Raw genomic sequence first — 17,796 nt, 5'->3', positions numbered from 1 at the left:
TTTGGATTAAGGAAGACCTATTAATGAAGAATAGCAGTTTTAATGATTCAAGACCTCCTGAATTTAATGTTACATTTGGGGATTAGATAAGGGCAAAGAAAACAAGAAACATCACAAGACTTGGTAATTTGGGGAAGCTTCAATTTTTTCTTCTTCCTTTATTCACAGACTGTGTGTGGAAGTGATACCCTACTGTGATGAATAGGCCTGCAGGGTTGAGGTATATAGGGTTAGTGGTGTGAGCTTGACTTTAGACAGGATATCAGTTCCAATGGTTGTCTGCAAAAGAGTCAAATACACTTTCTGAATTCACCTGTAACCCCAATATCAGGCAGTCTAATGGCCATTGAGGAGGTTGTCCTGGCTCAGCTTCCCAGTGTATACAAAAGATAACTGAGGGAAGAGAATCCCCAGGTGAGTTGGTCAAGGAAAGGGGCAAAAATGTACCATGTGACTTGGTGGTAGGTACACTTGGCTGGCCCAGTTGAAGCTGTCATTCATGAAATAGGTGATGATGGATGTCTTCTCCATAGCGGGAAAGATGAGTAGGTCAACTTCCTCTCTGAGTCTCTATGAACTCTTCCCCCCAACACACATGCTGCAGTCTTTACCATCAAGGAGGAACTCGCTTCCCAGAGAAACCCCCTAACCCCAATCCCATTTCATACCATTCCCACTTTCCTATTTACACCTTCCTATTCCTAAATTCCCAGCCCAGACCTGCACTGCTCTGCTCTTCCAAAAAATTGAGTCTGGATTTGTTTTACCTTGGTCTCCAGGCCAAAGCATCTGACCTCCCTCAGGGAGACCAAAGGCGTACATTGTGGCAGGAGAGTGGTGGGGGTAACACTGGCTTCCTGTACTAGGCGCTACATCACCTGATACCACACTGGGTCCTCCCCAACAACAGCTTGTGACAACATGCTTGACCGTGCACCCAGTCCTGTGCACAGCCACACCACCTTGGCTTCCTCCCCACAGTTCCTGCATTGCTTGTGCCTGGTGCTAGTTGGTGCTCACCACAGTGGGGTGATGAGAAGAGTAGGGTGATGGGGTAGGGATAGGGATGGGCACAGCCATAGAAAAAGTTGAAGGACCTGCAGGGGACAGGAGGCTTGCCAGAGGGAAGTCAGGAGTCTAGTAGGGGGAAACATATGCTTAGGTTGATCTCATCACTAAGGGGTTGGGGTCCAAAGAGTGGAGATAGATCCTTCTTTATTAGTAGTTCCATTACGCTCCAGGAGGAGGAAATAGCAAAGAAAAGGACAGGCACATCAGGATACAATGATTTATTAGAGAGTTACAGTGGGGACTCCCATGCAGGAACATCAGAACTGGTCACTCAGCTACCCTCATCTCCTTCCTCTGCCAAAGCCTTCTGCTTTTCCTCCCCGCCGTCCTCCTGCCGTGCAAATTCCTCAATGACGATGTCCTCAGAGCTTGTAGAAGTAGCAGAGGGGAATGGAGGGTTAGGAACCCCTTTATGAATGTCCTTCACGTTCACTACCTTTTCTTGGTCCCAGAGAAGTGATCCCCTCACTGATCCCTTTCCTGATGCTTTTGTTTCCTCCCAGTCTCCCAACACAAAAGCACTCCAGGAATATTGAGAAGGAATTAAGAATGGAGGAGGATGGGACAGAGGGAAAGGATTAGAGAATGAAAGAAGGAAGTAGGGATTGGGGAGCAGGGAAAAATGGTAAAAGGTGAAAAGGATGAGTGAGAAGGACAGTTAGGAGAAGGGAACCAGGTGGAAGGTTGGGGATGCAGAAAAAGGAGGTTTATAAAAAGCACCGAACTATGACATGATGTTAAACCATATGTTTGCACTGCACAGGTATTGAAAACAAAGTCCTGGGGAAGCTTTTTTACATTCCCATCATCACAAAATGGAGGGTAGCAATAGAGGGGGAGTAGTGCCTCCAGGCCTCCTGATGCCTTACCTAGTGGCCTCTGTAGCAAGCATGGGAGAAAGAGAAAAATGGAACTGAAGCCAATAAGGGCTTTTTAAAGGTCTTTACTTTTCCCTCCCATACATGTTTCTCCTGAAATCCAAGACACCCAAACTCTTACTACTCTATTTCTACCCAAACCACTAGTCTCCAAGTCATGAGATCAGAACTGCTTGGTCCCCAACCCTCAGGACAATAGTTCCTGTGAGTCCCACCTGTTCACTCACCTTGAGATGGTTTTGGATGGATCAGGGTCAGGGGCAACTCCACACCAACATCACTGCAAGGATCCCAAGATGGAGTAATCGATCTTCTAAGCCCAAACCCTTGCTAGCCCTTGACCTCCCTCCCTCAGTTTTTCAGTTCTAGGATGCCTTCAGACTTTTATTGGTCACTCTTTTGGTCTTCTTGTACCTTCATTCTCCCCTTCTTACTCTAGTCCTCTCACCCTGCAGTCTCTTACCTGGCTGTCAGATCTCCTAGGATTCTGTGGGTAGAATGACACCCAAAATTAGCAGTTGGAAATGGGGAAGAGGCAATCTAGTTTTACTAGGGGATGAAGGGTCATGAAACCAACTCAGTTAGCCACAGAATGGGTTTCTGCAAGAAATGTGTCTTGCTTACTGAACTAACAGGTTTGGGAACTTGGTCCAGAAGGGGAAACAGCTTGATTGGGTCAGTCTAATAAGAAGAGAAACAGAAGCAAGAAACCCTTGGCTCCCCAACTTCTGCCCAGACCATCCCTGAACCCTCTCTTTACCCTCCACAGGACACCATCAGGTTGACTCTGACTTTGTAGGACACCAGGATCCCCAATAGCTCCTTGTTCATTCCAGGTCGAACACTGAAAGTTGTAATATCCATTTTTGTGTGGTGGGAAGTAATTCCTTTAGTTCCCCAATTCCTTCCTGTACATTCTCATTACCACACCTTATTTTGTCTTCTCCCAGAAGATTGCCCAGGCTTGAATCTCTCCTACCCTTAGGAACCACAGTTCTCTTCCTAAAATTCAGTTTACCATATTACCCTCTATTCAAGAGTCTATCTTATTGAATATAACTACTCTTCTTGACTTTCAAGACCCAAAACAATCTGGCCTCATCTACCCCTTGTAAACTTTTCTGCCTTAACTCCCTTGTACCTGGGATAAATCCTAGACAGATCCATCCTCTATGTCCTGAAAATGCCATGTGGAGTCCCACCTTTTAACCTCTACCCATGCTGTGTTCCCAGTCTGAAATGCATTTTTCCTTCCTGTTAATATCCAGATCTTACACATTCTTAAAGATCTAGATCATTCTATCTCCTCTAAGAACCCCTTGCCAGCTCTTTCAGCTTCTTTTAACTTCTCTTGACCTCATAATCTGAACCACATGTACTAACATTTAACTGTTAGATTGACTTTGCATTCCTATTTGTTCCTCATGTAGGCCATCTGAGATTAGAAACTCAAACTTCTTTGTATCCCCTACATTGCTTAGATAGGAATGGCCATTTAACAAGTGCTTGTTAAAAACCTGCTGATTGAAAACTAAGACAGTGGAAGCTGCATAATCTTGGGAAAGTATCTTCATTGCTCTGGGCTGCTGGTCTCCTCTCTATAAAATAATACTGTTTGGATGATTTCTGAGGTATTTATAGCAATTACAGTCTATAGCTACTTCGTTGATAAGGCACAGGGAGAGATGAGATTTACACTTTTCAAACAGCTTTTGGTGGGAGTCACATTTAATATTAGGACCTCAGCATAGGACCAATTGAATGACATCATAAAATTATATCAATTCCTCTCATATTATATTTCATCCTCTTTTCTCCTTTCTTATCTTCTGGTTTCTATTCTATTTCTATTTCCTCTCTAGACACTCTCTAGAGAAGAGTGTTTAGGACCAAATGACATGTGATAGAATGCTGTCTAACTCTGTTAGTTATGCAACCTTGGACAAGAGCCTTCTCTCTCAACTTCAGGGTTCTTAAGTGGAAAATGGATAAGAACACCTGTCTAGCCTATTTTAATGAGATTCTTATGAAGATAACAGTGCATATGTAAGGTCTTTGTGAAATATGAGATATTATACAATATAAAGATTTTTTCCACTTCACATTTTCCTTTTTTACTGCCTAAGACCAAAGGCTGCAATTGATCCCATGGGCATTTTATCACTTGCTGCTGGCTCAGGCCTGGAAGGGTTTTGAACACCAGCCTAGGGACATTTAAAAAGATATAGACTTCACTGAAGATGAAACTTTAGAACTATTTATATAGCATGTGGAATGGGTTAGGGGTTATATTTGAGCTTACATTGTGCTAGAGGCCAGATTGGTGTCTTCATGCTTGAGTTTGCCATCCAGTGCCAGTCCCTGTCTTCGGCAGTTGGCAGCCAAGAGTGGGGTTACTGAAAAGCTCTGGGAGAAGGTGGAGTTAGCAGCTATGGTCTCCCTTTGAAAGGAAAACAAGAGAAGAACTTAGACTAGGTTGGTCAACCAGGTGTACATTCATTACTAAGGGTATTATGCACAATCCTAAGAACCTACTGGAGTATCTAAGAGAAGTGACATATCTAACTGTGAAGAGAGGGAAAAATTAGTTCTGGTGGGAAATCCTTATGTTCCCACCCTCACTTAGTATTGTCATGTCCCCTCCCTCTAATTTTCCTGAGAATCCCTCTATATTTCAGCTCTCACCTTGACCTTCTTCATTCCTGGGTACCCCTTTTTCTTTCCCCAGCCCTCTTCTCTGTCTCTTGGTCCAATTCCCACCATCCCGTCCCTTGGCTCTGACCCCACCCCCAGTGGCAGCTCACGTGAACTCCTGAATGAACACAGTCTTGGTGTACTTGTCTAGTGAATACAGGACAACATCTGTGATCTGGTCAACTGAATAAACCAGAAAAAGCAGGTGACTATTCAGTCAGTTATCCTCAAGACCCCAACTCACTGTCCTCAAATGAAATCTTTTCTTAAAACATATTTTTAGTCATAGATGTACACAATACCTTTGTTTTATTTAGTTATATGTGGTGTGCAGGATCAAACCCAGTGCCCTACATGTGCTAGGCAAGCACTCTACCACTGAGCCACAAGCCCAACCCCTCAAATGAAATTTTATACATGATCACCCTATTCATGATTTAGTAAGATGTGTTCATGGGCAAAGTTATGTATTTTGATAAAACTATGTTAGAGGGAAAGCTGAGATGAATGCAGACAGGTAAGTGGGACAGAGTTTTGGGGCTAAGTTCAGGACATGGGGAAAGAAGCTCACCTGAAATCTTGATTTTTTTGATGACCTTGCTGGTGCTATTGTTGATAGAAACATTGACAGAGATGGGTTCTCCATGGTAATGAACCTGAAGCAGGAGGGGAGGCCCATCACAAGTTTGATCTGGGAGAACACCCAGATCAAGACCTGGAATTCCTGTTTCCTTAGCACGGTTGCTGCCCTGGCTCCCACCTCTGCCAACCCAAGTAGTGAAGCAGTGAAGAAAGGATATCAGAAGGGTTCTGGGTTTGGGGGCAGGAAGGCAGGGGTCACCAACCTCCTTGTCCATCCAGGCCTGGAGTTGTAGGGGCTGAACCGACAGAAGGAAGCGGCGGATGGTCTGGGCCCAGGGGCCAGGGCCTGGCTCCATTGGTGCAAACTGTACTTTCCGGACAACCAGCCGCACAGAGTCTCTGAGTAGAGGTGAAGGGGTTACCCAGAACATCTTTTGGAACCATAGACCTTCCCATGCCACCCTCATAGTCCAGTCCTTGCTTGGGTTTTGGGGTAGGAGAAGGCCTTCCTCAGAAAACTCCTATAGACCAAGGGTTGGCAAATTATCTACTGACTAAATCTGGCTTGCTCCCTGTTTTTCTATAGCCTGCAAGCTAAGAATGGTTATTACATTTTTAAATGGTTGAAACAAATCAGAAAATAGTATTCTAGGATAACATGGACATTATTCAAAATTCCAAATTTCAGTGTCCATAAATAAAGTTTTAGTGGAACACAACCATATTCATTAATTTATGTAGCATTTATGGCTGCTTTTGAACTATATTGGCAGAGTTGTAACCCAAACTGCATGGTCTAAAAAAGCTAAATATTTATCTTTTGACCCTTTACTTAAAAGTTTGCTGATTCCTGCCCTAGACTGAAGAAGAGAAGTCAGAGGGGATTCAGAACTGGGCAACCAAGTTGGTGGCAGTAGTGCTCTGGAGATTAGAAGTAGGGCTGTTTCGTCATAACAGCAGTACCTGTTTCCTGGCAGGGGCTGGAAGCAGTGATTTGGGGTGGACCAAAGAATACCTCTTGGAGATTTTCTCCTCCAGGTTTTCAGCACAGAAACTCTTCACTTCAAAGTCAACCCCACAGGCCTGGAAAGGTGCAGGGGCAAAGAGAACTCATTTCCAATACTGTTCCTCTCTCAGTTTTAGGCCTATAAGAAAATGTCTGATCCCCTTACCTGTCCATCTCTCCAGTCTTGTTAATTCATCTCTCTGTTCCTCTTCCCTAGCACTACCCCTCCACCCCTCTCCCCCTCTGCTGTAGTTTGGATCTAAAGTGTTTCCCAAAGGTCCATGTCTTAAAGGCTTATTCCCCGCCTATGGTGCTATTAGGAAGTAGAACATTTAAAATTTGGGTCCTAGTTGGAAGAAGTTAGATCATTGGGAACATACCCTTGAAGGGGATATTGAGACCCCAGCACCTTCTTGTCTCTTTTCACTTCCTGGACACAGAGGTGAACAGGCCTCCTCCACCATGTGTTCCTACCATGATGTATTGTACCCCCACAGACCCCAGGCACCTGGGCCATGAACTGAAACCTCTGGAACTGTGAACCAAAATAAACCTTCCCTCCTTTTAAGTTCATTATCTCAGGTATTTTGTTACAGTGACAGAAAGGTAAGTAGTGCACCCTCTTTCTCAAAACTTAGACCTCACCTTTCCTGAATCTTCAGGACCTGGCTGCAGTGTCACTGAACAGGGCAGGTTGGCAACCATCTAAGAAACCAAAAGGAGGTCAGTGAACAGAAGAAATAGGAAGTCCCCTCTTATGTTCTATTTCTTTTTCTTTCTCTCTTAATCTTCCCTAAAAACCTTGCCTAGGAATTGGTATCAGTACCTGCAGGGTAAAGGGGTAGGCATTTTCCCCCAGCTTGTGCAGCAGTCGCTCCTGTAAGACTGTGAGGGGACCCTGTGGGCTGGTGGGCTCAGCTGGAACCACTTGCTGGGTCAGTACATACAGATCTTTGCGGAATGTCAGACCAATCACATCCAAGTCATCACGACCATAGCGAAATGCACATGTCAGTATGACAAACACTGCAAACAAAGAAGGAAAAGAATTACCTGTCAGACCAGTGGAAAAGGAGAGCTTAACTGGGTCATAGTAAGATACAGAGAGCAGTGTAATTAGTAAAAAGTATGGCCATAAACAAAAAGATTAGTGTACTTGAATATAATAAAATCTAAAGTTTATTTTGCAGTAGGGAGGATCAAACTCAGGGGTGCTCTACTACTGAGCTTCACCTCGAGCTTTTTTTTTTTTTTTCTTTTTTTTTTTTTTTGAGACAGTCTCACTATGTTACCCTGGCCAGCCTCAAACTTGCCATCTTCCTACCTCAGCATCCCAGGTATCTGGGAATATAGGTGTGTGCCACTGTGCCCAGCTTTTACCCATTTCTAAAGTTCATCTGATGGGACAAATATCTCCTCTGCTGTTTACATAATTTTTTTAATGAGCTACTTTCTCTTTATTATGGGCCCAATGTCAGGGTTGTATTTCAGTTTTATATCATCTACTTAATAGTGCCATGATCAATCCCTAGCACTGCTTTGATTGGAAATAATGACCACCGTAACTGTGACCATTTGAGAACACACCATGTACTTAAAATATTCTTAGCTCCACTGTTCTAAAAGTGGAAAAGCAGGTAATACCCTAAAATAATCTGAAAAATTAGCTATTAAAGAAAATACAGTTAATGCTAAAATATAGAGCATGAAAATGCAAGAGAATGAAGAAGCAGAAGAAAACTGGGGGCAGAGAGGCAGAAGAAGAAAAAGCAAGGAGAAAAAGTATAGAAAAGAGAATAAATAAATTTCACACATTACAACATAAAAGGGAGGGGGGACAGAATATAGAAGAAAAAACAAAGAAGAAATAGTGTATAAAAATGAGAAGAATGAGAGCAGCTGCGCACAGTGGTGCATGCCTGTAATCCCAGGGACTTGGGAAGCTGAGACAGGAGAATTGCTAGTTCCAGGCCAGCTTCAGCAACTTAGTGAGACTCTGTCTCAAAATAAAGATTAACAAAGAAACGAAGGACTGGGAATTTACCTCGGTGGTACTGCACTCCTGGGTTCAGTCCTCAGTACTACAAATAAACCAACCCCCCAAAAGAAAAACCCACATCAAGGATTGTAAAAAATATTAAATTCTGACAACCCTAAATGTTCACAAAAATGTGGGACAAATGGCATTCTTAAGCACTACTAGAAGTAGTATTTATTAATATAACCACTTTGGAAAACTGTCACTATCCAGTAAAAGTGAACCTGTTCCTTTTTAAAGAATTTGACCTTAAAAGAGCTCTTGCTTGTATTTAAAAGGAGCTACACTTGAGAATGTCTGTTGCTTCGATGTTTGTCAGAACATAAAATGGAAATAATCTTTATATGTATCAACAGGAGAATAGGCAATAAATTTGTGACATTCGTATAATGGAATACAAAACAGGTTAAAAATGAACTAGAATTTCATGTAATTCTATGGTTTGAATGTGTCCTTTTCAAAATTCAGGTGTTGAAAAAAATATTTTTTTTGTACCAGGGATTGAACCCAGGGGTGCTTACATTGAGTCACATCCCCAACCACTAAATAATTTAGTAGAAACGGTCTTGCTGAATTGCTTAGGGCCTTGCTAAGTTACTGAGGCAGGGTTTGAACTCATGATCTTCCTGCCTCAACCTCCCAAGTCACTGGGATTATAGGCATGTTCCACTGTGCCCAACTTCAGGTGTTGAAATTTAATAGTGTAATGGTATCCAGATGACCTTTAAGAGGTGATTAGATCATGAGTGTTTCTTCCCTTGTGAATGGGGTTAAGGGTTTTATAAAAGAACCTTCATGCAGCATTCAGCTCTCTTGCCCTTCCGCCTTCTGCCATGTCAGGACACGGCATTCCTCCCCTCCAGAGGTTTCATTAGCAAGGCACAATTTTGGAAGCAGAGGCTAGCCATCACCAGACAACTGAACCTGCCAACACCTTGATCTTTTTTCCAGCCTCTAGAACTTTGAGAAAGTAAATTTCTGTGCCTTATGTATTACCCACTCTCACATGTTTTGTTATAGCAGCCCAAATGCCTAAGACACATATTAAATGGTTAAATCTCAGAAACTGTTGAGTAAAAATGCTAGCTACCAAATTATAGGCAAAGTATGTTACCATTTATATAAAGTTTAAAACAATATATAACAATATCAAAGTTGATTGCAGATAAATAAATGTGGATTTTAAGTATAGAAACATCATGGGAGTAATAAACACCAAATATGGGGTAGTGGTTACCTGAGGAGGGGAGAAAAGAAGAATGAGTGGGAGGGAAGAAGCAAGATGGGATCAGGGAAGGATACTCAGGAAAAGAGAGTGAATAAGGTTTATAGTCAGAATACCTGATTTTGAACAGGATGTATACAAATTCAATGATTTACTGGGCCTTGTTTATTTTGCTTGTCAGGACTGCACGAGGAGCTCTACGTATGTTACTTAGTCTTCACAACAATCCTGAAGTACTTTTTTAAGTTGTTCTTTTTTAGTTTTTCATTTTTTACTTTTTTTTGGAGGGGGGGACTGTGGATGAACTTAAGGATTCTCTAACATTGAGCTACATCCCCAGTCCTATTTATTTATTTTTGAGACAGGGTCTCAGCAAAATGCCCAGGCAGGCCTCAAACTTGAGATCCTGCTCGTCCTCCCTGATTCATGGGATCCCAGGTGTGTACCACTGCAGCCAACTCAAATATTATCAGCACATTACAAGTAAAGAAAACAAGTTAAGAATAGTTAAGTAATGGCCCAGGATTTCAACACACACCTGTCTACCTCCAAAGCCTAGAATTATGGGTGCCCAACTTCATTTATAGGATGGTTGTGAGAAGTTAATCTGTAAGAAATCCCTTTGGAGACTGTAAAGTGATTATAGACATGAATGATGATGATGATGATGATGATGATGATGATGATAGGAATCTTGGCAGAAATGAAACAGTTATAGTAGAACTCATATGTGCTACTTGAGATTAGGGGCAGATAGGAAGCCTCTGAAATGCACTAATAAGAGTATGGGATTGGGGTACAGAGGATTATTTGCCTAAGGTCAGAGTGACAAAAGAGATTGAAATAAGGAAAGATGTAGAATAGGGGTGGGTAACATTATTTCTAACAGAGGCCCTGACCTAGAGAATAGAAGACTACCAATAGCCATGCGCAAATTAGAAAGCAACTTATTGTAGTATTTTAAATAGATCAATATATTTAACACCAGATTATCTGCTTTTAAAATTAAGAATTAGCCAGACGTGATGACACATGCCTGTGATCCCAGCAAATTGGGAGACTGAGGCAGGAGGATAGCAAGTTGTAAGCCAGCCTCAGCAACTTAGTGAGACCCTGTCTCAAAACAAAAAACAAAAAGGGCTGGGTGTGTGTGTGGCTCAGTGGTTAAGTGTCCCTGGTTTCAATACATAGTACAAAAAAAATTTTTAATGTAAAAATTAATGAGGAAAATGAAAATCTGTATTTAAAAGATATAATAAAGACAGAATAATGATAATACCAGTGTTTTTATAAGAATTGGGACAATAGGCAGCATCATATACTTCAGGAGGTAGAGTTAATGAGTTAATTGCTATGACCTTTTTGGAGAGCAATTTAGCAATATGTACAGAAAGCTTTAAAACTTCATGAATACTCTTTGTCCATTAATTCAGCTTATACCCATTTAGTCTGAAGAAGTAAGCAGTATAAGTATACATATATATATATATATGTACACACATATATATATAATGTGTATATATATATATATACACACACATTACACATTCATGCACACACAAGGATGTGCTTTATAGCATTGTTTATAACAGCAATTTTTACATTAAAAAATTTTTTTGTACTATGTATTGAAAAAAAATTTTTGTACTATGTATTGAAACCAGGGACACTTAACCACTGAGCCACACACACACACCCAGCCCTTTTTGTTTTTTGTTTTGAGACAGGGTCTCACTAAGTTGCTGAGGCTGGCTTACAACTTTGTTTATTGAAAGCAAAGTGACTGTCTAACAATTGAAGAATATAAATTTAATTATAGTAAGCTATAATCACATTATGGTACACCCATACAATATAGTACTAGATCGAGTTACAGATTTTTATATATTGACATAGATTTAAAAGATTGTTATAAAATATTATTTGTAGTATAGCATTTGTATAAAATATAGATTTATTTGCACAGAAAATATGAATTAGAACTAAAATATTATTGACAGTTATCCTTGGTTAAAGGTTATAGGAAGGCTGGTTGCAGTGGCAATTGCCTGTAATCCTAGTGACTCAGGAGGCTGAGGCAGAAGGATTGCACGTAGGAGGCCAGCCTGAGCAATTTAGTGAGACTGTGTTGCAAAAAAATAGTAAAATAATAAAGGACTGGGGATGTGACTCAGTGGTAGAGTGCCCCTGAATTCAATCCCTGGCACACAAAAAATTAAAAGATTATGACCTCCTAATTTTCTAATTTTTCTACAATTAAGACAAATTTAACAGTTTTCAAAAGGTACAACAATTATTCACCTTGATTCTCAACTGTTGTCAATTCAGTGGCAAAAGGGAGAAAGAAAAGGGAAACAAAAAAGGAATAAAGGAAAGGAAAAAAGAAGGGGAGTAGGAAATGAAAAGAGATGGCTATGGGGCTGGAGATACAACTCTGTGATAAAGAATGCACTTAGCGTGCAGGAGCCCCTAGGTTGGATCCCCAGCACCAAAAAATAGACAGCTGGATAAAGGCAGGGGGAGGGATGAAATACAAGAGATGAGGAATAAGACAGAAAAAGGTCACTACGGGTGAGACAGAAGAGGCTCTTGGGGCCCCTGAGGTGAGGGTGTTAACCAGATGAATTGTTCTTGACACACCTTGCTGTGCTGTGTAGGGCAGCAAAATAAGTCCTCAGCTCCCCCAAGCTCTAATTGGCTCTCAAGAAGTTTAGGATCAGCCTTTTTGTGCTAGAAAATAGCTTGTTTTTGTTTTGTTTTGTTTTGTTTTAAGCCAACATCTAAAGTTAATTTATATTTGTCTTCAGTATAGGAATAATTATATTAATGTTATGAACATCAGAAAATACAATAAAAATCAAAGCTCTACCATAATATTCCAGAGATAACAGCAATTAATATCCATTGTGCATAAAATCCAACTTGTTTCTATAATTGAACACATGACAAACTTAGTTGTTTACGCCTTCACTCTCATTGCCTTTTGGTGGGATGTAGGTTACTGGGGATTGAACCCAGGGCACTTTCCCACTGACTTACATTCTGGGTCATTTAAAAAAAAAATTTCTAGACAGGGACTCCCTAAATTGCTGAGCCTGGCCTCAAACTTGAGATCTTTCTGCCTCAGCCTCCTAAGTAGCTGGGATTATGGGTGTATACCACCACTTCTGGCTTTCATTGCCTTTTTGAAATCAAACTTTTTATTTTGTGTTCACTGCAGGTTCATATACAATTGTAAGAAATAATACAGGGAGGACTGGAATTGTGGCTCAGTGGTAGAGTGCTTGCCTCACATATGTGAGGCACTGGGTTTGATTCTCAGCACCACATAAATGAGTGAATGAAATAAAGGTACATCAACAACTAAATATACATATATATATATATATATACATATATAATATATACATACACACACACATATATATGTATATATAATGCAGGGAGAGCCTAGATAGATTGTAAACAATAATTTACTCATACTACTACATATCCTGATTTATTATTAGCCTTTATCATTCAATGGTGTTGAATAAGTATATTTTACCCACAAATACATATTAATGGAAAAGCATATCGGAAAATATGACGTAAAGAAGACATTCTTCATAAGGTAACACAATATATAAAATAATTAGGAGTAAACTTGAGAAATATGCATAATTCAAATGAATTATAATTTAAAATTCTCCTAAGGGGACATAAAAGAAGATTCAAATAAGGAGAAATACATCTTATTCCTGGCCTCAGCATGCATTCTTTAAATTTTTGTTATTTAAAAGTAAATTTATTTCTATAGATTATTGTGAGGATTTTGTAAGAATGTGAAAAAATGATTTAGATTTTAGAAATATAGAGTATTGGGAATCTTTTTTCCTCCTTTTTAAATTTTTATTTTTACAGGCTGCATTTTGATTCATTGTACACAAATGGGATACAACTTTTCATTTCTATGGTTGTACACAATGTAGATTCACACCATTTATATAATCATACATGTACATAGGTTAATAATGTCTGTCTGAGTCCACTATCTTTCCTTCCCACACCCCCTCCCAAGTTTTGGGAATCTTAAATGAAGTTGAATAATTTTATGGCTATACCCCCGCAGTTCTGATATTTAAAACTGGCCACATTGCTTATCCACACTGCTTAATCTGAGAGATTAAGGCTATTTTATTCCTCAGTATCTAATGGTTACATCTGAACTAGTATTCTTCAACTTGTTCTGAACCTTTTTCAAATCAAACCCAATTCTCAGTCTAGTTGGATCACAGTAGGGTTAATCCATGGTGAGAATTAAAAGAAAAATGCAATGAAAAAATATTTCCGTGTAATCTTGATCTATAATACTGCTGCCAGACTAATATTTCTTGCTGTTATTTCCTGTGGTTATTTTGTTCCTTTGTTTAGGGCTTTTTTAAAGGAAAGGTTAGGCAGTTTTCCAGCACAAAAAGAGAGATGGAAGGTCATATTCCAGAGGTTGCAAAATGGCAGAATGAGGGTCACATTCAGCCTCCAGTAAAAAGTATTTTGATTTATCCAGGTTTTTAAAATCATTTAGTGAGTTGCCAACATTTGAAAACCAGAAAATTTGCATAAAAATGTAAATTTTTGGTATACTGAAACATTCCATATGCAGTCTAAATCCATGTTCAGTTCAATAGCCATGCAAGGATACCACCAACAATAATGGAGAAAAATCAGAAATTTTCAAAAGAAACTGTTTTAATTTCAACACACATATAAGTTTTATATAATTTTGAGGAATAAAAATTTATGTTTTAGAAATGTATTTATTTCTAACATTATTTGAAGAAGGGGTACTACAGGACTGGGGATATAGCTTAGTGGTAAAGTGCTTGCCTCATACATGTGCACGAGACCCTAGGTTGATTCTCAGCGCTACCAGAAACAAAAAAAAAAAAAAGAGAGAGAAGGGGTGCCATAATCTTTTTTAGATTTGGAGGCCTCTAAAGGTCTATATTCTGTGCTTTATTTCCAGTTCTTTAACAACAAGAAAATTTGGCCACACTGAGTTGGAATTTCTAGTTGTCAGCCTCTATCTGACAAGGCTTTCAAAGTTCCTACTATTTTCTGGTTTTCTTACACCCCACTGGTTTAGTCCACTCATCAGGTTGTCTGTTTATCATGTATGACATTTCAGTTAGGGAGCCCTGAAACATACAAAGACCAACAAAGATTTTCACTTACTCTTTCGACCTTTTAGGTACTCAGGGTCAACCAGGACTACACCATCTGTAGAGAGAGGGAGAAATGGCACCTTGGTCAGAAAAATTCTCACTGTGAAAAAGAAGCTGATCCCTGAAATGGTTCTTCCCATATTTCCCTTCAATTAGCCCGCTTTTGCTGAATGATCCTTCCTGCACTTTCTTTTATTTCCTGGCTCCTAATCCCTTCTCCCAGGCTCTTCTCCTTTTTGGACTCACTGACCAATGGGTTCCACTGTGTCCACATGGTCCACGAAGTCCCGTTTCCCCAGGTAGATGGAGAGCTGTTGTGGAACAACCTCCCATGTTAGTGTCACAATCATCTATGAACAGATTTCCCTTAAGCCTCCAACCCAAACCCCTGAGACCTTGATGGATATACCCACCTATCCCTTTTGCCCTTTCATTTGCCCAGCTGGGCCAGGTACTCTCACCTTCCCATTGGAGCTGGTCTTCTTAAACACCCTATGGGGAGAAAACAAGGAAGAGGGAAGGAAGATTAGGAGAGCAGGGAAGAGAAGAGGGAGGGAGAGAAAAGAAAGGGAAGTGTGGAAAAAAGGAAATATTCCTAGAATTAGAAGAGGCTCCAAGAATATGAGATAGAGCAAAGTTAGAGGTAATCGAGGTGGAGTCCAAGGCCACAAGTTAGGGAGAAGTTGAAAACCCTTATACCCCAAAGGTAAATACTTGGGTTTGGGCAGGGAGCAATTCACAGATTTAGAAAGTTATAGGTATTATTACTTACTTGGAGCTGCTGGCCATGGAGTTGATGGTGAGCCTTTTTCTGAGATGAGGGAAAGAAAGAGGAAAGCTCAGTTATTTGGTCCCTATCCTTCTATCCCACTCTAGTACACCATCTACACATACCTACTGTAAAAGAAACCTTCCTCCTTAGATAGATACCTCACCACCAAGTGCCTTCTATTCTCCCTCCTGCCAAAAGTACTTCTTCAATCATTTCCTGGACAAGGGAAAAAAACACTACCTGTATTGTACAAAGTGTTACTAACCATACTGTATGTTCTCCAAAAAGGTTTGGACTTCATGGAATGGCTGAAGGACTCTTGAGAGCCTTCAGAGAGAAGGAACCTTTCTGGAAAGGAGCTGGACAGTGGTTTTGATCCAGAAAAAATGTGAGGAAATTAAGTTTCTTGGACTGAATGAGACGATATCACCTGGGCACACAGTAGGTGCCAAGACATGTTTGTTAGATACATGAATGAACCATGAATGAATGATTGGATTCTGCCTCTTTATGTTCCTACAATGAATTGTGAGCCTGAGTTCACCTTGTGTTTGCCATTACATTCAGCTAAGAAGGGACAAAAGAAAAAAAGAAGAGGGAAAGATGTAGGACTGAAGGGATTACTGCCCTTATTCGTGATGTTGGCAGAAACCTCAATGGAGGTTGAAAGCCTTCCTTGAATTTATTCATCTCTCTCATAACCTTCCTTAGATTTCTGCATCTTTATCCCCATCTATCTCTCCAGGTGCAAGGAAACCTTAAAGAGTGGAAGATGTCTTTGTAGTGTTTTTCTTTGATGCCCTTTGGCCTGGTCTGTAGGATGAACTCAGGGAAGCTGAGAGGTTCTCTTAGCCTGAATGCCTGCTACTCATGTCAGGAAAAATGCCCCTCACCTTCCCCCAATAAAATAAGGGGGATGCTAAGGGAAAGGGATGTGGGACTTAGTATGAGCTGGAAGTAGGGGAATTTAAAATATTACCTGGGGAGAAAGATGAAGTTCACAACAGCCTTCAGCTCTGGTTGCTATGTTCACCTCTCCAGCCTCTTATACCCACAGTCCTCTGAGTGTTTTAGATTGGTGGGAGTCAGAAAAGAAAAATAGGGTTTGAGGTCAGGTGGGGGGACATGAAACACTGCTATAAATAACTCAGGTGCAAGATTTTGGAAAGCAGATTAGTGGCTACAAGATTAGTGGTTGAAAGATCAGCAGGCTATTGCTGCCTGGACAGGATGGGGGTAGGGAACCAATTTTTTTGTGTGTGGTACTGGGAATTGAACCCAGGGGTGTACCACTGAGCTACATCTCTTTTTTATTCTATGTTGAGACAGGGGTATCACTAAGATGCCCAGTCTGACCTCCAACTTGAGATTCTCCTGCTTCAGCCTCCCTAGTAATTGGGTTTACAAGCATGTGCCACTACATCTGGCAGGGGATTGATTCTGATACTAAAGGCAGGAGAGTTTAAGAAGGTTAACTACATGGTTTTGGCCTTATGAGGCCTTGAATATGAGGGCTGGGATTAAAGTGGTTTGGGAAACCTTAAAGGTGAAGCATAGTGGGAGATAGAAATAGAATGGCCTTGCGTTTTGGAAAGGAGAGCCTTGTATCACACTCCATTCTCTATATCTCTAGATCTTCTATTCTATGCAACACAAAAGCCAAGGGTATGGGAAAGAGTACCCCTTTCCCAGCCCTTTACCACTTGGGACTTTGGACACTTGAAGCCCATAATAAGAAACCCTGATTATCCCAGCTTATGTGCACAGTAGGAGTCAATCTCTTGTAGGTAGGTGGGGGCAGGAACAGGGAACTGAGTGTATTTAACTGTGTGTGCACATATACGTGAGCCTTACTTTCTTTTCTTGTTGGAAAGGAAGGTTCCCTAGGATTCCTGACCCAGGGGCAGATTCTCCTGTTGGGACATTGAAAGTGGAGGAAATAGGAAACTGACATTTGTATCACCTCCACCTAATGAAGCTTCCCCACCCGCCCAGCCCTTAACTCTCTGCAATCTCTGAAACTAAGTCCATGCTCTAAGCAGCTTCCCTTGCCTTGTGTGACTGTTCATGGAATTAGAGATATTTTTGTCCCTGCAGCTGCCAGGACCCCCATAATGGCAACAACAAAATAATCTTCCTTTCTTAACTGTCCTTCCATAGGGCCCAAAGCCCTGTTTGTGCAGGCATGGAGAATGTAAACATAACCTCCAAGTTATGGGGGACTCTGTCCCTCTTCACCTCCTCTTAGAACTGATTGTGTCTACTTATCCATAGACACAGCCTTCAACCCCTGAATGGGGTGTCCATTCCTTAGAAGATGGCTATG

The 17,796-nt window shown here is 40.8% G+C and overlaps 2 protein-coding genes across 3 annotated transcripts in view; one reads left to right on the top strand and one right to left on the bottom strand.

The window, feature by feature from the left end:
• Pdzd11 (PDZ domain containing 11) overlaps positions 1–17,796 on the top strand; it is a 117,058-nt gene that overhangs the window by 4,756 nt on the left and 94,506 nt on the right. The window lies entirely within an intron of this gene.
• Positions 1,343–16,482, bottom strand: Arr3 (arrestin 3). The gene is made up of 17 exons (XM_047537093.1): positions 16,450–16,482; positions 15,471–15,509; positions 15,160–15,190; positions 14,949–15,009; positions 14,709–14,753; positions 7,058–7,257; positions 6,877–6,936; positions 6,241–6,308; positions 5,489–5,624; positions 5,215–5,299; positions 4,754–4,826; positions 4,252–4,389; positions 2,710–2,793; positions 2,413–2,436; positions 2,177–2,229; positions 1,941–1,950; positions 1,343–1,439 (listed from the first exon to the last, which is right to left on the bottom strand). The coding sequence occupies exons 2-17, from the start codon at positions 15,485–15,487 to the stop codon at positions 1,343–1,345; spliced, it is 1,182 nt and encodes a 393-aa protein (XP_047393049.1). The 5' UTR covers positions 15,488–15,509; positions 16,450–16,482.

Source organism: Sciurus carolinensis, chromosome X (assembly GCF_902686445.1).
Source record: "Sciurus carolinensis chromosome X, mSciCar1.2, whole genome shotgun sequence".
Classification (NCBI taxonomy): domain Eukaryota; kingdom Metazoa; phylum Chordata; class Mammalia; order Rodentia; family Sciuridae; genus Sciurus; species Sciurus carolinensis.
The sequence above is the reverse complement of the archived record's forward strand: the minus strand, read 5'-3'. Positions and strand labels throughout refer to the sequence as shown.

Coding starts and splice junctions, on each gene's coding strand:
- Arr3 (XM_047537093.1), bottom strand. Junction 5,625..6,240: donor GAGGAGAAAATCTCCAAGAG/GTATTCTTTGGT, acceptor ACCTCTACTCAG/AGACTCTGTGCGGCTGGTTG. Junction 2,230..2,412: donor CTAGGAGATCTGACAGCCAG/GTAAGAGACTGC, acceptor GGATCCTTGCAG/TGATGTTGGTGTGGAGTTGC.